Source organism: Lipophrys pholis (assembly GCF_963383615.2).
Source record: "Lipophrys pholis genome assembly, chromosome: 18".
In the NCBI taxonomy this organism is placed as follows: Eukaryota; Metazoa; Chordata; class Actinopteri; order Blenniiformes; family Blenniidae; genus Lipophrys; species Lipophrys pholis.
This window is the reverse complement of record NC_137646.1, coordinates 21,523,854-21,547,529: the sequence shown is the minus strand read 5'-3', so window position 1 is coordinate 21,547,529 and position 23,676 is coordinate 21,523,854. Positions and strand designations below refer to the sequence as shown.

Here is a 23,676-nt window from a genome sequence, read left to right as displayed (position 1 = left end):
TCGTCATCAGGTTTGTCTGATTAAAAGACAGAAGGCCTCAGGTAGCTATTGCTGCTGCGCTGCGTCACATCAGTAATCCTCCACCATCTCCATCTCATTCAGGCTCAGACAGTCGCCCGCGTTGTGGAATGAGTACCCTGCAGGGAGGGAGGAAGGGAATCAGACACAGGCCGAGCAGATGATGACAACAAAAAAGCTAAATTGTTTTAAGAGAGGAGTCCTCAGCTCCAGTAATGTTACACCTTAGTTGGTGAGTAAGATGAAGCGGCTGTATTTTCAGAACTGTAAGTCACAGCTCAGCATAAGGCTTCGCTTATTGTTCATGTTTATAACTTATTGGTCTCCGTCCGCATGTGCATCCACTAGTGGCCTGTTGACAGTGTTTCTGTTTCCACATAGTTTTCAAAACGCTGCTGTGTAAACGCAAAACTTTCCTGAAACAAAAACGCAAAAAAGGATTTGTAACGTGTCCCAGATGTAATTGCACCATCGATAAGGGTTCATCTCTGTAAATTTGCTCCTCAGCTCTGGACGGTCACATAAAGTTTAGTAGTTCTTAAAAAATAAATATTAAAATTTGTAAAGTGGTAGTTTACATGGGGAGAAATCAAGAAGACCCACTAAAATGTGCCTGGACAAAGAATATTATTGATCTATGAACAGTGTTCTGGAACATGCTTTAAATTAAATGCATTATTATAATCATCAGGTTTTAAATGGCATTATTTAACCTTTCATATATGTATATGTACATATTTCATATGCATTCTTGTGAGATTCAAATGTTAATGACGTTTAAAAAAAGGTCAAATCAAATGTTAAGATCTGTTGACCACTTTGAAATGCAATAACCTGCATCAAAGTTGTAACATAAACAGTAAGGGGAGGTTATATGAGAACAATAGAAATAAAATGTTATAATACACAAAAATGAGGGCAACAGATGTTCACAGTGCATGTTTTTGCTAGAATTCGTTATTTTCTTGCCGTTTGGCCATGCTTTGTGAGCAGTTATGTTTTTGGGCTCAGACTATTTCCAGACAGAAAAACACTCATATACCTAAGATGCTGGGGTCAGAGTGCAGCATCATGGGCGGTTTCTTCTTCATCTTTCCCCCCTGGTTGTCATAGAGACCAGCCTTGCCCATGTGGTTGGCCTGAAACATGGACTGCAGAGTGCTTGGATTCATACCTCGCATTGAGTCCTGAAAGAAGAAAACATTCAATTTAATGACAAAACATGTTACAGATACTCCAACTGAGTTTTGATGGTGCATCGTGGTCTCATGACAGCAGTGCTGCTTGGTGTAAACCTCGAGACAACAGGCAAGCCTGACTTAAAGGTCAGTCCTTTTTACTGGGTTTGGAAAAATAACAACTGTTTCGAATGAATGTCAGCGGTTTTATGAGAAAGTCTTAAAATACATTGTTGAAAATGGAGGCATTATGGTACGGTGGTTAGGACTCCCGCCTCGCAGCGGGAATGATCAGAGGGCAATGTTTGGGCTGGTGCGTTCCTGTGTGGAATTTGCATGTTTGGGTTTATTCCTGGTATATTTAAAGTATCAAGAGTCACAGATTAACCAGTAAGTATAAAAAAAAAAAAAAGAATGTTGGCATGTCTCTCTCTGCAATCTTTCAATGTGGGCCTGTTTCTATGGATAATCCTCTCATAACCTTTAACTTCAATCATTATGGATTTGTCCACGTTCCATAGTTGTAGCTTACTTTATAAAAGAAATCAGTTTACTTGAACTCATAAAAGTACTTGTTGTTGTACAAACTTTACTGTACTTCGATTATGGTCATAACTCTTAGGATACTTTCTTTGGTAAGTCACTTTGAGAGCCAAGAAAGCAAAAAGCTGTTAAGGAAAATTACAAGAACAATAGAGTAATAAAGAGGAAATACAGAAAAATGCAAATTTTGTTTGGGCCTGGCTTTGCTGTGCAACTTCCACACAATAACATCTCTTTCAGGCACAAAATACAGTAAAAAAAAAAAAGATTATATCATTTCTTATGAGATAGTGTTGTGGTTTTAGAACAACTTTCAGAATTAAATCACATAAGAAAACCAAAGTTTGGCTGTTGCGCCTTTAATTAAGGAGAAAAGGTCTGGGACGTTGCTTGAACTTTTACTGTCAACAGTTCAACTCTGATTTAATTGCTGTAGATATATGAACATTTTCTTTATTGATCCTGACAGTACTCAATCATGCAGTGGAGGCTTATCTGCATTTACCTGCAGAGGGAAGTTCATGTTTAACCCAGCCACTTCCTTTGATAACTAGGACACAGAAAGGAGCAGATATTACAAGTTCAGAATGTTAATGTTAATACTATTCTCAACATGTATAGCAATGCTGATCATCACAGAAAAACACTATTAATCATCCTCTCTTCGGATAATCAGCAAAAGCTTCACAGATTCGGCACCCTACATGAGGAGTAAATAAGTTTCCTTAAGTTAATACAATAGTCCAAAGAGGAAGAAGGATTGTACATTTCGTGGCAAGACATTTTAAAGTGACCAAGAGGAAAGAGACAGGCAGAGAGAAGGAGGTGACGGTCCTACCTGTTGCTGCTGTCTCTGTTGGTTGGCTTTCTGTTTGGCACGTCGCTCCAGAAATTGTTTGGCGAACTCTTTGGCTTCCACTGTGTCCCCTAGGTAGGACCGGATGAAATCCAGCACTGCATAGGGAGACTCCACCTCCTTCAGGTATGCCACAATGGTGGCAACTTCACAAAGGTAAACAGTGAAAATGATTAGGGCATGAGCAAAGTGTTGTATTGTCTCAGTTGTATATAGACTAGCAGCGATGACGGATTTACATAAATTGGAGCGGCTTACCATCCAGAGAAGAGGAAGAGTTGTTGGCAGAGGTGTTGAGAGCGTGCAGCATCTGTTCACACCAGGTGGTGAAGCCATCCTGAGGCTTCATGCCCTGCAGCAGCTTCAGGAGCTTCTCCTCCTCCTCCGTCCGCTTACGGCGCATCATGTACTGATCACTGTGGAGGGCGTTCAAGGGTAAACACAGTTCTCATTTTCATCCACAGAAAGCCACAGCAATTTGTAAGATGTGGAGTGTGTACACATCTTTATCTACGGCGTGGTACCTGAGTGACGGGCTGCTGCGGCTGTTCTTCAGGCCCAAGTTGTTGTTGCTGTTTCCTCGGAGACTGGACTGGTTCTTCACAGCCTCATCCCACATGCCCATGCTGCTGGAGGAACCTCCGCTACTGCCCTTACCCTCCATTCCACTGGACCCGCCCCACATGCCAACACCGTCCACCCACTGCCCCCCCATGGAGGAGCTGCTCATCGACATGCCAGAGTGCTGCAAACCAAAAGAGGAGCCAGGCTGAATATACAAGCAACAACCAACCATTAGCTGACATCAGCAGTGTGTGAACGCTTCTAAATCAAACTCACGCGGTCTCTCTGCTGCTGGGCTCTCTGTTGCTGCTGCTGCTGTTTCAGGAGCCTCTCTGCCTCCTGCTGCATCTCCAGCAGCGCCAGAGCTGGGGGCTTTCCTGACTTCGAAAGCCCTGAGGAGGAAGCCCCGCTCCAACTGGAGCCGCCTGACCCGGGTCCCTGCTGCTGGGGGGCCTGCTGCAGCAACTTCATGATCAACTCCTGCTGCTGACGGCACTGCAGGAAGACACGATCATGATATTGTATTAGATTACAGTAGTAATGATCCATCAATAAATACAAAGATTAAAACAAGGCTGGTGCACAAACATGTCAGCATGTGTCGCTACAAAACAACAGTGAGGTTAATTTAACCACAGTTCATATTTCTCCCTTCTTACCTGCTTCCGTCTGAATAGCTCTTCTTCCTCCCTCCTCTTCTGCTCCTCCTGTTGCCTCCTCTTCTCCTCCCTCCGCTTACGCTGCTCCTCCTCCTCACGCTTTGCCCTGAGTTCAGCGTCTCGTCTCTCCTGCTGGAGCTGGAGGAGAAAGCACACGGATGAGTCCAGATGTACGTTTGTGTTCAGCTTCTCTACATTGTTTCAATTATCTGGTAAGGAACACTACAACCATTCAAGTATTTGTACTGAACAAGTTTAAAGTATTATCCTGATATATGAGAAGGAAAAATATATGTGGCACTTTCAGAAGTGTTGGACACATGGTGAGGAGAGAAAGCATGTTAGAGATAGAGACAGAGAGAGAGAAGATGATGATGGACAAGATGAATGGAAAGAATGAGATGGATTTCACTTATTGTCCCACGTTGATGGTGATGGCTGAAGAAGGAAAAGAAGATGACAAAGAAGAGGAAGAACAACTGAATGAACGTTCAGTCTCACCTTCTGAAGCTGTTCGAGAGTTGGACCCTGAGTAGAAGGATTCATTGTTATGTCCCAAAGACTGGCTTCACCGCCTACAAGGAGATAAAGTCGCATTATTTTAGCAGCAGTAGCTCAAATATCTGTGCATCTTAAATAATGCCTGTTGGTTCAAACTGAAGAAGTCGGCACTGTACCTGACGGCTGTGAAGCTGAGGTATGCATGTCCCACATGGACCCTGTATCTGGCACTGACATCGACCTGTTCATCGAAGGCATCATACCCTGCTCACTGCACCTGCCACACAAACAGGTCCAGTTACAACCCCACAGGAAAAAGACACCGATTTGTGCACGTCAGGCGAAACCTCTCGGTGCCTCTCCTCAGTCTCACCTGTTAATGAGCTGGAATAGCTGCTGCTGTTGGAGTTGTTGATAAAGAGCTGCTGCTGCCAGCTCCTGTTGCTTTTTCAGGCGCTCCTGGTCCAGGTTTCCCTGAAAATAGGAAAGGCCAAATCATCATTTAATACAAATCGAACTCAGACCATGCAGAAAATATGATTCATGCATGCAAGTGACATTATGTGCCACATAATGAAGAGTGCATGCAATGTATGAAAGGTATGTTTATTTAGACTGGAATCAAGTTAAACGCTCATTACCCCAACCTGTCTGTTAATGTGCCCTCTCATCTCCAGCCTTCCCTCCCCATCCACTAGGTTGGCTGAGCTCTGACTCACAGTCCCGGCGGGCCCCCGGGTGGGCTGCGGGCGCTGCGTTGGTGGGAGCTGTCTCACCAGCAGGGGCGGTGGGGAGGGCCCCGGGGCAAAGGGCACGCGGCCCCACATCTTGATAACATCCCCCAAGGGTTGGAAGCCCTCGTCACAGCCCCGCTTTACCAATAGGGTCATGGTGAAGTAGCCCGCCTGGAACCACTCACACATCTCCACTGTGGTGAAGGGACCTGGGTGGTGGACATAGGTTTAGTGTATTGCAGTAGAGCAATATTTGATTGTGACCACTAGAGTGTGTATTCCACTGCGAGTACCCTGGATCTCCCCCTGGGGGTCCTTGTAGAACCACTTCATGGCGGCCTCGTGAGATAGCGGAAGAGCGGCTGCAGTGTTCCTGCTCTCCTGTTGCTGCTGCAGAGCCTGGGTGAAACACTCTTCCTCCAAGGAGGTGTCCTGCAGGGAAGCCACCATCTTCTCGGCCTCCTACACAAAACACAGCCCAATCAGTTCATTCTTGCACAAAGTGCAAAAGGGAAAGGTGACACTTCTAAGGGTTCAAGACTGCTGAGAAAAGACACAAAGACAAAAAGGTTCCTTAATTCAACTGCTTAGAGAAAAACAAAGCCGACAAATCTCATGCAGATTTCTGAAAAAACGGGATAATCCAAAAGAGCAGAAAGCAGCTGCATTTCCAACATAAGAGGAAGACTAATTGAAGCTAAAACAATGACTTAGTGGAAATGTAGGCAACATGCCACCAGAACGAAAATAAAGTAACTCTGGTCCTGGAGGGTCATTGTCAGGCTTTTGTTAAGGTTCTTCAAAACACCTGAATCAACGGCTGTACCATCATCAAGCTGTGAGAAACGTCCAATAACAAGCGGAAAGTAACCTTCCAGGATTGAACACATCTAAGCTGCACAGGTCTGGTGTGTTTGTGTATTTCATTTGAGACCAGTATTTCCTTCAAATCTACAGTGATTATCTCTGATATTCTGCATTGAAATAAAGACTAGTTTCTGCACTCCTCTGAGGGAGGTGCAGTTTCTGAGACAATTGTGTCAACTTGCTAAGGCAGATGTTTCAGACGGGCCTCCTGCTGTTCCTACCTGCTGCAGGTGCTTCATGCCTTCGTCATCCTCTGCATCTCCTCCAGATGGAAGGAGGAGAGGAGCAGCGGAGGAGGGGGGAGGGGGAGGCAGGGCGGAGGAGGTGGCGGCGTTGGGGCTCAGCTGGGCCTTGGAGACCCCCATGGGAGCGACATCTGATGCAAAAACAACAACAAGAAGGAGAAGAAACATGAGTGAAACAATGGCTTCTATTTTTAGTTTTTCTATTTATGGGTGCTGGATTGTGAGTGGTAGGGCCATCTACCGGCTCGGCCCTGTATATCATACATCAGGAACAGCAGGTTCAGTAAACAAGATATTAAGTGACTGCGGGTAAACATATTAAATATCAAGCCAAAATACTGGCTAACTTCTGCTCACAGCTCCAGGACGAGACTGCTGAACACTCCCAACAAAACATTTCCTGTCAACTGTAGACTTGGTTTCACAAAATGTTGACTTTATCTGTAAAGCTACTTTTAACAGATAGATGATTGATTGAGGTAAGTTCTGAAATACAGCACATTGCAAAAAGGCTTAAAGGCTGGTATACACTTTCAAGTCGACTGGTCCAAAAAGGGTGGGTCAGATTTTAAATTTATCCGGTGATACAAAACCTCTTTCAAGCGAAGACCTTTTTGCATAAACAGCATTGTGCAAGAGGCCCTCTTTCCATCATGCAGCACCTAAAAGAACACATCTGATTGGCTCCAGATCCAATTATATAGCCAATAGTATTTTAGGTTATAAAGATGGGCTAAGAGTCCTGCAAGTCCTGATATACACATCATGGAGTCTGTTAGCACTTCATGAAGAAAGGAAACAAACGCTGCAGTTTTGGATGCCAAGAATAGCTGCACTAAATGCTGATTTTCATTTAAATTGGATAGTGTATGCACACATTACAGTGTTTTCCAAATTATCATCCAAGACAATGAACACGCCGCCTTGGAGGAGGTGGGGTTAGTGTGAACTAGTAATTAGTAGCTGAATGAACAGCGGATGCTGCGATTGTTGACCCAGTTCAATCACATCATCAAAGGACCACGGTCAATAAAATCCCCAGCAGCACTGAAACGGTCTCCGACATTAAACCACAGACAGATATTGCAGTTGAAACACATTCTAAGCACAAATTCACATCTACAGCACTCATTATCAAATATGCAGCACATTTAGACAAACATAGCCTTTTTTTTTTTTTTTTAACCTTTTTAAAATCCTGCTACTTCTATCCCATCTTTTCTCTTGTGCCAACAAAGACTAACTACTGTGGACAAAGACAGGTCAAACCTCTGAGCTGTCTCACAAAGTTCAGGATCAGACCCCCCCCCCCCCCCCCCCCAAATCAGCCGGTCACTTTCAGTGTGAAAATGGATTGAAATTGCTTAGCTGTAGTGATGGTGGAAACCCTGTGTATGTTACTTAAAGGTTTATTCTGAAACTGTGTTGTGACATGTGAAACCAAGCGGACCACCAGAGTCTCAGTAACTGATGGGGAGGCCTAGATGCACGAGCCTCGCGCTGTGCTCTGAGCAGCGCACAGAAACCTGAGACTGGACATACCTTCACTGGGCGCGCTGTTGGCCTTCACAGAGTGGCTGTTGCTCAGCTGAGAGTTCTCCACCACCGGACCCGCCATGCTGGACTGGAGCTCCAGAGATGGAGGGGTGCAGTGGACTGGAGGAGAAGAGGAGGGTGATGCTGGCTTTATCTCACCATCCCCGAGTGCAGAGATGGCTTCTTGACACTCTGTACAGTCAAGAGGAGAGCCAAGAAAAGAAATTAAACACTTTCTGTCACACAATAAAGGAGATTTGTTTCCTCTGTGGACTTTGGTCAGCAAGTAAACCAGTGTGGCACAAGGTGAAAATGTGATCTGAACAATTAATTTAGTTTCTCCTCACCCTTATCTTTGTCTCCTTCAGTACAGTTTCTCTCCACATCGGCATAGATCTCTTCGTCGTCTTCCTCCTCGATCCCCTTAAAATCTAAGTCCTCCTCCAGGATTGTCTCCTTGCCGCCCTTCTGACGTAAGCGTACCAGGAAAAGAACAGTAACGCGATAAAGTCAGCAAAGAGAAATGTTTGGCTGTGGTTTTGATTCAGTACATATGGGTTTTGTTGAAGTGGTGATGAGCCATCAACAGCTTCCACATTCTGGAATGAGGCTTTCTATATTAGCAGATATTTGACACACCTTCAAAGGCATAAAAGCGCCGGAGGAGTCAAAGGTGCCCATCTCTCCATCCTCTTCGTCCGTACACCATTCAGGCAGGCCGTCCCGGTCGTCCTCCAGTCCGTCGCTGCCTGCACGCCGACGCCCACCGCTGTGGCCCTCCGAGTCCCGGAAGTCAAAGTCAAACTTCCTCCGGCGACTTTCACCTGGACCGATGTGGTCCCGCCAGCCCGCTGAGCGAGGACCACCGTCTAGCAACAACATCGGTTATGAAAAACTGTAAACTAGTCTATGGGCAAACAACCTGGCCAGAGTCCATCAAGTGTGAGTAAAATGGAGTGAAATTAAAATTAGATTTTGAACATTTCTCCTGAAACAAAGTCATAATTCAGTTTAAATTTGGTTTCTGAATGACTCACTGTGCCAACAAACGTTTTAACATTTCAATGCAGCGTTGCATCCTTCACCAAGTTCTTTATCAAACAAGCAATAGGTCAGTCCCCGCAGCCCTAAAACTGTTCTGTACTTGGCTTTTAGTGATATTTTCTCCAGGAAGCAAAGGTGAAAGACGTAATCTAAAGCACAACCAGGAAGACTCCTCAGTCTAAAACAATTAAATTAGAAATAAAAAAAATAATTAAACTTTATTTGGAAGTATTTTCATGAAAAATACAGCTAAGAATGTTAGTTGTGAGAGTTAGGAATGGATTCCTCAGTCTTAGAACAATTTTGAGTAAAGAATTGTCTTTGAAAACCAAAGTCTAATTTTCAAAACCATGTGTTTTACTGCAAACTAAAAAGTTAATGAAATGATGACTGCTAGAAAGTAGATATCAAACAAAGTTTAGGTTGTAAAAAGAAATTGGACACAGAATAATAAGCTTTCAATGTATTTCAAATCGTTTGATATTCGTATTTACTATTTTTAGAACTGATCACTCAAAGTTATAACAGTAACCCAGGCAGTGAATGAGCCTGTTGCTGGGACTGTTGCTGCATCACTACCTGGTAAATTAGGTGAACGGACACAGATGGTGTTGGGAAATAGTCGAACGATGCCTTATGTGTAAGACAAGTCTGTTTATCTCCACTAGATGTCAGTATAGCTGCTGCAACCAATGTTTAGCAGGGTTCGTATCACAGCAGAATGTGGACAGAGCAAAAGAAATCACTGCTGTTTTAGTCTGTAAGACATCATGAGCAGACGCCACATAAGAATTTTCATGACCTGAGCTTGTTGACAAGACGTCTCATCTTCAGTTATTGCGCTACATTGAACAGTGATGAATACCATTGTTTCCTAGAGCCCTTAATGTTAGTGACAATTCATCACGAGGATCTTTAGCTAGGACTGTGGCGCAATTCCCCAGTTATGTTTGATTAGCAGGAAACTGAATCCATGAAATCAACATAAATGCCCGAGATCTGTGTAGGTCTCAACATAGCCTTTAAAGCTGTACAACGTAGAGTAAATGTTTGTTATCCTACCATCCCTGCGGGGTCCAGCATGTCTCCAGTTGGTGCCTGGCTCCCCCTCCTCCTCCTCCTGCTCCTCCCGGAGGATGCGCCAGTTATCGCTGTCAGCCCTTGTGTACTCCTTCCTCCCTGGACCCCCGGGACCTCCGGTTTCTTCAAAGCCAGGCCGTCCCACCTCCCTCCGCAGAGGCTTCTCAAATCGACGCTCACCCCTTAAAGAAGGGAAACAAAAAGGAATTTCTATCAGTCCAAATCATAAACTATATTCTGGTCCTGAATAAATGAGTTCAGCTGGCATTTAATATCAGATACTAATTTGATCATTTCAACCTTATCCATGAGGGAAAGATAAGAAAACGATTCCAGCGAAAGTGACATAAACCATCCCAAGGAGACGCACAGGGCAAAAATACCGGAGCAGATTACAGAGTTTATTAAACCGGATGACAGCTCCTTTCAGCAGCTTTTAACTCTATGTAGAGCACTCGACTAATAACCAACATTTCTGCTGGCGATCTCCTTACCGGTCGTCCCAGCTCTGGCTGCGGTGAATCTCTCGGACACTTCGGCCGAAGCCCACCTCTGGTTCTTCAATACTTCTTTGGTAGAATCCACCTTCGCCACGACCTCGGCCTGTGTAAATCGCACGGGGAAGCAGGTGTTTGCTATCTGCAGGACAGACCTTGTGGTCACTGCTCCCTCCCTTCCTGCACAGCATCATTCTTCTGTCGTTTCCTTAGCCGCTCTGTACCAGATAGCTCATGTTTACATTAAGCTGGAGTGTGTGTGGACAAGGTGAGCGCATGAGCCCAGTGGTTTTGGACAGGTGTGGCTGGAGGGACAACTGTTTAGACGGGCCAAGAGGAAGTGTGCTGTGTTAAGATGGTGGGAGAAACAGCGGAAACAAGCACTCCAGGCCCTGCCTTGAATAAACTGTTTTACTTTGCCTAGACAACGGTCATTGTAGCTGCAGCCAAAAAGGCCTGAGTAGCATTTCTGTTGTTGTTGGACTCTATGTTGAATCTACAATCAAAGTGTTTTAGTTTATGACTCATTCTCATCTATTTGGCGTTTTATGTTTTTCTTACCTCGACCACCTCTCGCGGCCCCTCGTCCACGAACAACTCCAGCTGGGGGGGCCCCAGTCACTCCTTTTCCCATGAGCCTTAGCACCGCCACACTGTTCACCGACATGGAGAAGTTCCTCTGGAGAGAGAGAGAGAGAGAGAGAGAGAGAGAGAGAGAGAGAGAGTGGTAGGACCGAAACAGAGGAATGTGAGGAATTTGAGCTCACAGGCAGCTCTGTCGACCAAAACGACGACTGTGATCGTGGAGCGGTACCACTTGGCTCCGACTCAAAGAGTGTAACTGTTGCAGATTATCTGTGCATTGGTGTGTTTGAGGCAGACCTGCTCCTCCTCAGTGAGAGGCACCAGTGCCAGGGGCTGCATGGGCTCATCTTGCAGAATAGCAGCAAACTCCTTATCCTGCATGTCCTCCGGGACCTAAAAACAACAGCAGCAGAGGCTCAGCAGGGCAAAACCATCTTTTAAGAACTCCACCATGAGTTAAACAAAGACACACAGAAAAAGGATTCGCTAACATGTCCTCATTTTAAAGGATGGGGCTATTTGCTATGCAAATATGAACCAACAGAGCTGGAAACAAAATCCAGTGCCAGCATTCTACAGCTTGGAAAGACTTTATCACTGAAATCCAAACATGAACTAAGTGTTGTTCTCACTGCATATAAAAGTTCCAAAATGTCAGATTTTGGCCCATATGTGACCTTTATCTGATTTTTTTGTTTTTAGGATATTCTGAACAGCAGCAAATGGATCCAAGAAACTAATACAGCCCTAAATCTGATAAATATAACTTTTTGGGGTTTTTTAAAAATCTCGTTTTAAAGCAAGTGCCACAATTCTGTGTGAGACAACGTGGATTAAAGCAAGATCTGATTTGAACAATGGACATGAACTCCACCTCCATACTTAATTGAGCATTAAGACCTATAGAGTGATAGGAGCCAGCGTTCTGTGTGAAGTCAGGCAGCTAACCTTGTTGTCTTTGATATAAAGTGCTAACATCTCCTCTCGGCCGTAGCGGTACTCGGCCAGCTTGTACTTTGGCATGGCGGGGGAAGGAGGGGGGGACGTCACACTCCCCCCACTGGACAGTGCACGAAGCCTATAAGAGGGAAAGACAAAGAAGAACCATTAAGAATAACGATGTTAAAATGCATTAACAAAAAAAAAAAAAAAAACACTCATCTGGAGCAACAGCAACAGAGACCCGAGTCGACCCAAAACACAAAATGCAACTTTAGATTCGAAAATTAACAAACGTATTTAAATTAACATAGTCACAACAGAAATGATGTCAGCACAAGGGAGTAAACAAGTGGTGCCTGAAAGGTCTTTGGTGAAATTAGCCACAGAAGCACAGCAACACTGTCTTGAAATACCAATATGCACCACAAGATGGTGTATTGAGACATTGGAGTGTATTACGGCACCAAATAAAAAACAATCCCTCCATTTTTTGGGGGAGTTTTCCCTTGTGTGTACACAGAGCACAAACTTTCCTTCAGCATTCGCCACGTGTTTGTATGCATGCTTTTACATTAACTTAAACCACACATAATATATAATTCTCCACATTTTTAAAGCAATGTTAATAAGAAAATTCCCTGGAAAAGAGAAATGTGTGACAAGCATGTCTTTTCCTTGAAATAATCTTATTGGCGTTTAGTCACATGGCGCAGTATAGGTTAAAGGTGAATTTCTCAAAAATATATTAATACTAGGACAGTCGAACTGATCAATCAATAATGCAAAATCTCTCAACCAGCGGTAATTAATAACGCCTTAATCAGCACTTAATCTGTCTGATCCTCAGTCTTTCTAAGAGCCGACAAGCTCAGCTAGTTCATAATCTAACACAAATATATGGGTTTTGCTGCAGTTGTATTTGAACGACTTAACCGAGCCATCAACAGTTAGTGGAACAAATCAATAAATGTATTAAACTTAACTAAAATCAAAAAGCTGAAACAACGCAGTACTGAAGGAACAGCACAATGATGCATCGAACTCACCACCCGACACAAAGCGGTGCAATTTCATTCTGTACCTTTAAAAAGCCTTGTTAATATTACTTTATCCTGACTAATGACTTTTCCCACCATAAATTATAGGAAAATGTCTTGTAAATAACTCTGTGTAGGCATGCGTGTTGGCTCAGCAGTTTCATAACCTTAATAGAAGTCCTTTCAACGTGAATTGGAGACAAAATAATATAATAGCATCCATCTCGCCGCACAAAGCGAGAGAGAAGAGAAAGAATTTAGTGGATGTTTTGGAACAGCTCAGCCATCCTCCTACGCAGGTCCCCCTGAATATGCTTGGCCCAGTGTGGCTGATGTATTAGCTTTCCAATCTCAAGATTTCATTTTAAAAAGCCATTACGAGCAGGCAGGCTTCCAAGGCCCTGCTGTTTTACAATGACTCCATTCACATGCCTCGACAAAGTGTGTCATTGACTCGCAGCTCCACATCAAAACCATATGCAGCTCAGAGATGCAGCGGTGGGTGTGGGGGGTGGAAGAGGTAAGGGAACGCATCATGAAAGACCGGTGGGGAGCATGTAGCATATCAAAGAGGGTGAAAATAGCTGGAGCCGCAGCCACTATGCAAAATAAGAGGAGATCTGAGGTAAAACATTCTGGTGGGTGAAGTAGCACGGTATTTGTATGCGACTACATCAAATTCACTTGTAGTTACCTGAGCACACTCAACTGTAATCTATAATAGGACTAAGATGGATTTTTTTTTTTCATTGTTCTGTGTGGATTCATAATCTTTACTGTTCATCTGATTTGACAGAATATATCACTTAGAATTTCACCACAGTGACTAACATCACTTGCACCCTGAAAACATCTCTCTCTCCCCCCCTTTTTTTAATGCTAACAAGCTTCAACAAAATTGTAAACATGTTCACCAGACAGCTGTATATGTGCACTACGGGGATAAAAGTGAGCTGCAAGGGCCACCGAGAGGAACGCAGCTGCAGATGTGTAAAGAGTGAAATATTCTGCGAGGCTGGCGCCCCACCAAGAATGTGCAGGGCAGTCGCACTCTGTTAGAGATGGAGTGCTACCAAACTCGACGCTACACAGCTTCCACCCCCCCGTTAATCACTATACAAACACACAACGATGTGTAGACACAGCAAGGGGATAGACGGACATGCACACGGTACTGAGAAAACCAAGATTCTGGTTTAATTAGGTTGTATGAAATAGATAGTTGTTGTTTAGTAGGGCATAGCACGCGTTGTCTATTAAGCTATTGCTTTTGTGATTAGTTGAAATAGTCAATTAGCCTTTTGCTAAATATACATGGTCCGCGACCCTTTATGTCAATCCAAACTGGAGTCTGACTTTAGTCTTTTAAAATGTCCTTCTCTATAAGCTGCTCAGTGAGATAACAATGTTATAGTGTGATGATTTAGATCACAGATGGCAACCATCTAAGAGATTTAAGTCTTCAGTTGATTTACAGATGTGAGAGCGACATTACTCATGTTTGTTCAAACTAAAAGGCACATTTCTGCCCAACATACACAAGAAAATAGATACGTGTGCTTTACACTGTAAACACTGCCACCCTTATGCTTCCAATGTGTTTGAGTGAGCATTAGAGAGCCACTCTGAATCAACGTATTGGCCAAATACCAAGGAGAAGTGAAGAGTCTATTTTGAGAGAAAAGGAAGTTGAAGATAACTACTTTCGTTATTTGTTATTCTTTATATCTACAGTTACGCTCCTTGTGTGAGCCGTGTAATCATTCAGGAGACTGACATATATGTGAATGGAATGAACATCGACAGATCTCTCTGTGTGTATTTATATTTAATGTCAAATGCAATTGAGCATTAATGTGTGATGTGTCAAGTTTGAGCACAGGAATCGGGAGTTCGCCCCCTTAGTCTTCTCCAGTCTCAGTCTAGTCAAGAGGTTAATGCAAGCTAAGTTCACAGGTAGAAAAAGGTTTGTGGACAAAAACAACCTCTCAAAAAATGTTAAATAAAAATTATAGTCATGTTTTTCCATCACATTGCTGACATATCTAACTCAGTGTAGGAAACACTTCACATACAGTCGGTTAGATTTGTTTAGCTTCTTACAGAACTTCCCAGATCAGCAATGGAAAGCAAGTGACCCGAGGAGAAGCAGCATTTCAATTGCGAACGACGTCTGCTGAAGCTATATGGCCACATTATATATGCAGACCACTTTTGTCGATGCTGACCCCAAAATATTCCCAATTTCACTCATGCACACTGACAAAATGTTGTCAAAACGTCACTATAACCTGCAGGCAACAATATAGTGATGCAAAACACGGCTCCTAACAAGGAAATTTTCGATTGCCTTGAAACTTGAACAAAAAATGTTGTTAAACTGGGAAGATTCAGAAAGGGAGTTCTTCTTAAAATTGGGTCAGGATCAGGATTGAGTGATCCTGACCAGGTCAGGATCACCTAATCGTATGATAAAGGTTTAAAGAAAAAGAAAACGGGATCATTTACCATTCTGGGCCGAAGTTAAGAGTCTCAGCAGTCATATTCCTCACGTCCACACAGAACTGAGTATCTGAAGAGGAGGAAACAAGATTCCTTTCATTAATTTTTGCAAAAAAAAAAAAACAAACAAAAACAACCCAACGCAACTTGCGTAGCAGACGTGAGTGAAGTGGAGATCCCTTACCCTGTCCAGATAATCGGAGCAGGCTGGACTGGGCTGGACCAGGCTCGAGCTGGCTGGCTTTAGTTAGGCTTAGGTGACTAGAAGGCTGAGTGGTGCTTAAGCTGTGGTCACAGAGCTCCTCAAACACACAGACACAAAGAGAATAGCTGCCAGTTTCAGGTGCTTGAGGAATACCAGGTTATCAGGTCCTAACTAAGTAAAAAGGAAGGGAAGGAGGGGGGCGGGGGGTTTCGACAATAGTTTGGAGAATGGAAGCTCCTGCTACTCACAGCCGAAAAAGGGTCGTTAAACATAAAAAAAAAGGAACGAAAAGAACCTCGGAAATCAACAATGGAACAAAATAAAACACTCTTGCTAGTAATAATGTTTTCTTTGTTTTTTTTCTCGTTTTTTTCTTTTTTACAGCAGTTATATCTCACATTAAAGTTAAAAATATGAACTGATTCATCCCAAAAAAAAAAAAAAGTAACGCAGGAAACTAAATAACAGCCTAAACAATGAAATGGGCTGCTGGAACAGCTGCCAAGAGCAGACGCGACTCGCACTCCTCGTCTCCTTTCTCTCTCTCTCTCCCTCTGTGCCTTTTTCCCTCGCTCCAACTGAAATGTGGATTGACGGAGACCCTCCAGGTGACTCCTTTATTTCCTGTCCTCCTCCCTTTGCACCACTGTGGGACGAGAAAAAGAAAGAGAGAAGAGTTTTGAGTGATGAGATCAGAGAAATGCTACAGTCACAAGAAGAACGTTTAAAAGTGTGGACTTGATAAATTAGCTGCTGGATGAGATGCGTTTTCACGGCGCAGCGGTCCACCTGTATTGTCGGAGGAGAGGAGGTGTAATTCGATTTTCCGCTGTGGAGACCCGACACTATTTACACAGCGTGCCTCGGACCCAGTGAAAGGTACCAGCCCAATTTGATCAATCTGCTCCGGCACGCCGAGCCCAGTGAAAGGCACAGTGGCGTTTCTTCACTGAATATATGAAAACTATTTGTAGTCTCGCACTCGGTCATGGCCCCGTGTTTCACTGGAGACTTTCCATCCAGAAATGTCTATTTCAGTAACGCTGCAAACCAGCTGCCTCTGAGAGCACGCAGCTGGCTGGGAACCTTTCCTGAAAGAAAAATTGAGGCAATATCGATGTCTACTTTTCTACAGGTAATGTCCACAGAAGCAAACGGTGACCCTGTTAGTTATTCCACTGTGTATAAGCAGGTATATATCTTTGGCATGCTCAACAGACCAAGTCTACACTTAAATTGGTTTGAACAAGAGCTGCTCTAAAAACAAAGGTGTGAAAACAATAGTGTAGATGAGTTTTTATTTAGCGTATTGTCATCGGTTTGTTAGTCTCAACTCAAAAAAAAAAAATACCCAGTTTGCTGCAGACAGGATTAGCAATACCACCACGTTGAGCTGCACAGGCGTTGTGGAAAGGAAGTCAATGCAACAATGAACAAGCGGGCGTCCTGCCAAGACTTTAACAGCATTGGTAGTAATTCGTATTTGCACTCACTTGGATAAAACATGAAAGAAAAGCCAACAGAAATTTACCACCAATTCATCTGCTGCCACCACCAGCAGAGTTTAAATTAATTAAGCTTCAGCTCCATCCTTCATCACCACCTCAAACTCAAAAAAGGAGATACGTCTCATGAAACTATTGTTCTCTGTCGGTATTCAATAGAAGCTGGAGATCCTGCAATGTGTGGGACTATTGAAACTGGATATAGGCTGACACGGAATCTGAGCTCCTTATGCAAAAATGTACTCAGCAGTCATTCACACTGAACACTAAACTCTTATCTTGTGCAGTGGTTCCAAAACTGAGGTCTGGGACTTCCTACAGCAGGGGGGCCAGGTCTTTGTCTGCTCTGATGTTGCCAAAAGTATGTTACAGAAACCAGAACAAGTCACTTCTTGGAATGCAGACATGACCTGGGCAGTTTGCCCACCGTTTCGACTTTGAAGGATCATGCTCTTCTATGTTCGCCTGTCTGCCAGTTTTAAGCTTCACTCTAATGTTTTGGCAAATATAATACAATTTGGTGGATTGGGTGGGACGGGGTCTGCTGTTCTAAACAGCCATCCTCTTGCGGAGGTCCAGAGCGCCTATGTAAAGTCCTATTCAAATGAATGGCTCTTTATGACAGCTCTGCTAAACTTCTCCATTCATCTTAATCAGGCTTTTTAAATCAGGGAGCCATCCTGACAAGTGTGTTTCTGTACCTGTATATTTGTAGATTCAGGGGTTAGTTCACGGCCTGCACACACTCCAATTTGATCTCAATTGGGTCTGACTGGTAAAATGATAGCATAATAACCTACGAATACAAACAATGAGAAAATATGACATTCTGAAAATGTTCCGATTCCTTATGAAACAAAACTGCAGTACAAAATGTATCCTGCATACAAGTGCTCTTACTTTGATGCCATCTCGAATTTGCTAGCATGTCTGAATGCCGCCAAGCAGTTAAGATACGTTATCTTTAGCAGTAAGTAGCTAACATGCATGCGAGGTGTTTAAGGACGCCTGTAAACAGCAGTATCTATACGTACTCCCTGCCTTAAGAGTCAGTTGCACAATGAAAACGCAAGTTAAATCGTAACCTACGATGGCGTGAGTCGATGTGGTTGCACAAGAATAACGCGTCATAGACAGAAACGGAGCCTCCGCCATTGTGGCATTTATGTATTAGGAGGAGGAGAATATGAACGAGGTGCTGGCTCCGAAAGAGAGGGAACTTGGGATACCAACTTTGCAAAAGAAGCAAAAGTACTTGATTGCATCTACTAGCATTATACGTTACAATTTACTGTCATGGTATTTCCTTTTCCCAAAAAAACACACTAATTGTAAACATAAACAGGTTCCAGGTGGGAGCAGCAGTCATGATCACCCCAAATATCTGACACTGTGTTAAGTTTATCACAGGGTGTCTTTGGTCGCAAGACCATGACAATGGCCGTCCTTGAACCGGCTCCACAGTGCAACGTAGGACCACCGATTTAGACCAAAGACTTCGCCACAATTTACATGTTTTGCCTGGGACAGCCAAAAATCGGTGTGTGTTGCAGCCTTTACAGAAACAGTCCAATTCCCAGTGGACAACTTAGGAACTGCCCTTTCACTTTGGGGGAAAAAAACTATGCAATTAATGTCATCTCATTTTTAAAAATTGCAAGGCCAGCACAGCTTCAATCCTATTTAAGATCCCTGGCTTATATTTATGGGCTATTAGGCTTTAACTGACCTTATGTGCAGGTGCATTAATGCAATTTAGACTTTTCTTGAAGTTGAACAGTGTTGAATATATTAACCAGTTTCTTTGTTAACAATGAAAGTCAATCTGAGATGCACAAGGCATCACAAAAGATCTGCATGTGCAATACCAATAGAGCACTTATCTCAACACTAAGCTGTGATTGTTTCCACACATTTTGGCTTTGCAAACAGAAACTGATAGAAGGTTACATTTGAAAGAAAAGAGCCCACATTAATTAATTCATAATTCAGGAGTCAGAAGCAGGGAAATCAACAAATGACCAATAACAAAACAGTCACTTGAGCTCAAGCAGCCATAATTGACAAAAATAAACTCATATCTTAAATGTGCAATTAGTTAGCAATGGTGGTCTAAAACTCACAACTACAAACATGAATGTCGTCATTAAGCAGCAGTGTTCAGGATTCATCTTTACAACCCAACAGGGAAACCAACAATTCTGCTCATTTCTCAAACATAAACACATCTCAACAGCTCAGCATAAAAAAATTAAAAAAATTGAAATAAATGAAGTTTAGTGACATGGGATTGTTTGACTTTGTCTAATACTTACATCTTGCACATTAATGGAACTATGTGTATTGCTGGACATCAGCAGGTGCAACTTTAAACTGAACTGCATGTGCAAGATTTTGATATAAATGGCATGAATCATCAGAAAAACATATCCGAGTGAGCCTCGTACCAAAAAGAAAAAGAAAAGAAAGACATTTCCTTCCTCATATCAACAACACAGTCTCAAAAACTGGCAGAGAAATAAACTACTGTAAGAACAAGACTTTATTCAGTCCCAGAGGATCAAACTTCACATAAGACCTGTAGTATTCTGCAGTATTTTCACACCACCTCTCAGAAACCAAACGGTAAAGGTTCTACACACTTCACCATGGGGTCTTATAACTCAAAACTCTTAGAATTGTTATACTTCAAGAAATATGGACATTTCTTGTTCTGAAATAATGGGATTACCAATTAAACTAGTCTTGAATTAAGTAGCTTCTTTGTGCCATTCACTGGTCGTATCGACTCTGCTGTTCATTATACCCCATTACACCAGAATTACACTATTTAATGAAACGCAATAAAGTGATATACGACTGCAGGGACCCTGAGAGCATCCTAAAGTACATTTAAAAACATAATAATGAATGCTTCAAGGTGTAAATGTCTAAGACATGAGTGAAGTAGGTCCAGGTATTGACCAAAAAACAAACAAAAAAACAACAACAAATTGCTCAATTTCTTGTACAGTTACTGAAAGTTTGATATGTCAGATTTTAATTCTAAAACTCTACAACCACACGCCTGCAAAAAGGATCAAATATTGCAAAGTGATGTCAAAAATATAGTACATTTTAATTCATTTCTGATTATGTATCAACCCCAAAAATTTAATAGGGCAGTGTTTGAGGAAAAAGAAACTGCAGCAGAAGAAAAAAGGGGGAGAAACTGCATGCACTCGCAGTCAAAAATATTTTTTTTTTATGTGGATACGTTTTCATTGAAAGATTTCATTCGGATATTTAAGAACAAGCAACAAGATCTGTGCCTACTATTGTCATATAGTATCTTAAATAGATTATAAATACTGTATTAATCCCTGAGGGAAATTCGTTTATTCTGCTGACTTCTCTAACATGCGTCAGAACATATTTTGACAAATAAAGTTTGAGTTTGAGAACCCAGATTTGGATGTTTACAAACAGACGATATCATCTTCTACCATTGTAACTTTAGATTATAGTGGCATGTAAAAAAGTTGTAAAAACTCATTACGACCGAGTCTCCAGAGTATTTGCAAAACACAACATGTACACATTTTTACTACTTTGATGATCAGATTATATTCAGACAAGTATGGTACGATGGTAAAATTTTGTAGAGCAGCAAGCAGTGTGATTCAAGCAGGTGCATTATTGCAATTACAGGTCATTTCCCAGGCAGAAAAACTTGACAACAATGTATTCAATTATTGAAAGTACGGATAAAGCAAACTGCATGGGGAAATGTAAGGATATAAAACTTAATCAAAGTGGAGTTACATCATTTGGCCAATTTAAATGACTACTACAAATGACCAAATAAAAACGAAAGCAAGGTCACACAGGTAAATAGGAGATTTTCAGGCTTTACTGTTGTGTTACGTACTTTAAGACGTGGCGGGATAGCTTTGATAAGTTCGTGAAATGCAGACTGTGTAGTCTGAGTAGCAAAATGCATTACATGCACGTCGACTTGTGAGGTTAACAAAGTTAGTTTGGGGAGAAAGTTTTTGGATTTGAACATTGTGTTTATGTAGCTCCCGTGCACATTAGCCACCGCAGGATGCAGCGAGCTATGCTAGGCTTCACATTGTCCACCTTTCAAGCCAATTACACAGGATCGGTTGATAGAAAGAGGGCGAAATATCAACCAATGCAAGAAAAATTATCTCGAAAAATCACGTTTATGTTGCATAACACCGATAACCAGCTGAAACAGCGTCCCTGGGCATTGCGCTGATCGTGAAGGCCTTAGCTTGTGGGTTCAAATGACACTGGATATGATGGCGGAGGGGGGCGGAGTGTGGAGCTCGGAGTCCCCCGGCCTGCTCCGCCAATGTGCGGGGACGACCACCTCCACTCGCCGTCTCGGGCGATAAGCAACAAAATAAAAACGACTAACGCGGTGTAAACACGACGAACCGTGACGAGTCAGGACACAAGACTCGCAGCGGGAAAACGCCGCCCCGGCGTGGAACTGCTTTTCTCGGCGGAGAGAAAAGAGCCGAGCTGCAGCTCGTTAGCTTTAGCGTGCTAGCACGGAGAGCAACCGTTGGGGCTTACCTCCTCTGTTTATAGCTACCAGACTGCTGGCCCGCTCGTCTGCGTTGGTCTCTCCAAACACTGTAAACGTATTCATTCGACAGAATAGTACTCTGAGAAAGTCGTGCTCCGCGGCTTTATTTATTTAATTTCTTCCCCTTTCTCCTCCAACGGTCGCTGCTGCTGCGTATCTGCGTGTGTCTGCTGGCTCCCAGTCGCTGCTTCTTCTTGTTGTTTGTGTTTCGGAAACATGGCCGTCCGTGTGACACCACGTGACTGGACACTGACAAGCGGCGAGCCAATGCAAGAGCAGGACAAACACACCCCTCTTTACCAGGCCGGGCTCACTCACACACACACACCGGGCTCATGCCGGGATTTTAAACCATGGAACCGGCGAAATGTGTTTCTACAAATTGAGTAGTTTGCAAACAGATCGACAAAAAAACTAAAAGCCAAGCGGCAACGACATAATCAAGGAAAACGTCCCACAAAGATACGCTCATGCCGTTTTTTTGGCATCACTGGGTTTTGAAATTGTAATATCTGTGAAAAGATGTTAATAACGCCTTTCAAAGTGGACGGGGTGACTTGTAGAGAGTGAGCATGCGCAATGTCTGTCCGCTAAATAGTTTTTGGAGTCGGTTCCATAAAGTGAACCATTGTACCAGATTTCTCTTTCTGGGGAATTTGTTTTCAGGTTTTGTAGCTGCATTAACTAAAAATATGGTGATGGGCATGTTAACATTGACTAATATTCAAGCCCTCTTCACACAACATTTCAAATGAAAAGGCATCGTTTTCATGTTTTCATATCAGGAAAGTTTCACATTTGCACTGCAACATTTTGAAATCCCAAACATCCGAAAGCCACCACCTCTGAGCCTGATTGGATCTGATAAGTAATTTTTTTTTAACATAAAATTAATTTTTATGCCAAATTTTGCATTATTTTGGAAATAAATTAGTTTAAACAAAAAAAGAAGAAATATAAACTTGAGATCTAAAGCAGCTGGCTCGTAAAAGTGCCGAGCTAAAAGAGCCGACTCTGCTAAAATGGTTGGAAACCACATTACTGTCGTTAAACATTTAGATGTAAACATGAGAGTTCAGCAGTGGCATTGTATAGAATAAATCAAGAGGAAACCATCTCTTAAATTCTCACACACACACACTAACATTCACAACCATATTAGCGTAAATAATTAACCTCATCTACTTGTTTATGGCTTGTCAGAGGAAACTGGAGTATGAAGAGAAAACCCAACACATACCGAGAGAACATGCAAACTCCAACCAGGAAACCAGTCTTTAAAATAACGATTCTCTAGGCTTTGTCAACATGCAAGATGGCTGAATTAGATTTTGACAAATATATCTGAATGCATGTGAAATTATATTTAAGTGAATATAATTTATGTAAAATGAAATGTATCTACTCAGGCCACATATTGGATCAGTTTAATTTTTATTGTGTGGACACACACACACACACACACACACACACACACACACACACACACACACACACACACACACACACGTATAAACCCTCAATATTCCAGAAGATCTTTAGTCAGCATTACCAGCGCCCAAATAGAAAAAGCAGTAACACTGAAAAACAATCTCATAATGAAATAAATTATAGCAGACAACATCAGATAAATAAATATAAACTGTGAACGAATGACAGTGCAGAAGAAAACATAGACAAATAACTGATAGTTATATACATTTAATGAACATGTAAACATGCAGTCAAAGCAGTGAAATAAGGATGTGTAGAGTTAAAGGGGTGAAACTGCATAAAAAAAGACTACAAATATTTCACAGTAAGAAGGGCTGGAAGTGAACCACTTCATCATCTCTTCATCCCCTGCGCAGAGCCCACAGAAAACAACACACAATACCATAATCATAACCACATTGTACCGTGAACCTTTGACATGCAGACTCCACACAGCGTTGTCCACCTCAAAATATTTTCTAAACCTTATGAAAACTGTTCATGT

General features: G+C 42.5%; 1 protein-coding gene across 1 annotated transcript; it reads right to left on the bottom strand.

Annotated features, from left to right (window-relative positions):
- On the bottom strand, nt 1-21,916 carry gigyf1a (GRB10 interacting GYF protein 1a). The gene is made up of 25 exons (XM_080486509.1): nt 21,686-21,916; nt 15,573-16,239; nt 15,395-15,458; nt 11,856-11,985; nt 11,205-11,300; nt 10,884-11,001; nt 10,320-10,428; nt 9,808-10,007; nt 8,341-8,570; nt 8,049-8,166; nt 7,708-7,893; nt 6,142-6,296; nt 5,347-5,515; nt 4,961-5,262; nt 4,693-4,793; nt 4,496-4,596; nt 4,320-4,393; nt 3,819-3,956; nt 3,436-3,654; nt 3,120-3,340; nt 2,854-3,011; nt 2,578-2,741; nt 2,245-2,289; nt 1,061-1,205; nt 1-137 (listed from the first exon to the last, which is right to left on the bottom strand). The coding sequence occupies exons 3-25, from the start codon at nt 15,427-15,429 to the stop codon at nt 70-72; spliced, it is 3,282 nt and encodes a 1,093-aa protein (XP_080342635.1). The 5' UTR covers nt 15,430-15,458; nt 15,573-16,239; nt 21,686-21,916; the 3' UTR covers nt 1-69.
- Nucleotides 21,917-23,676: the final 1,760 nt, after the last annotated feature.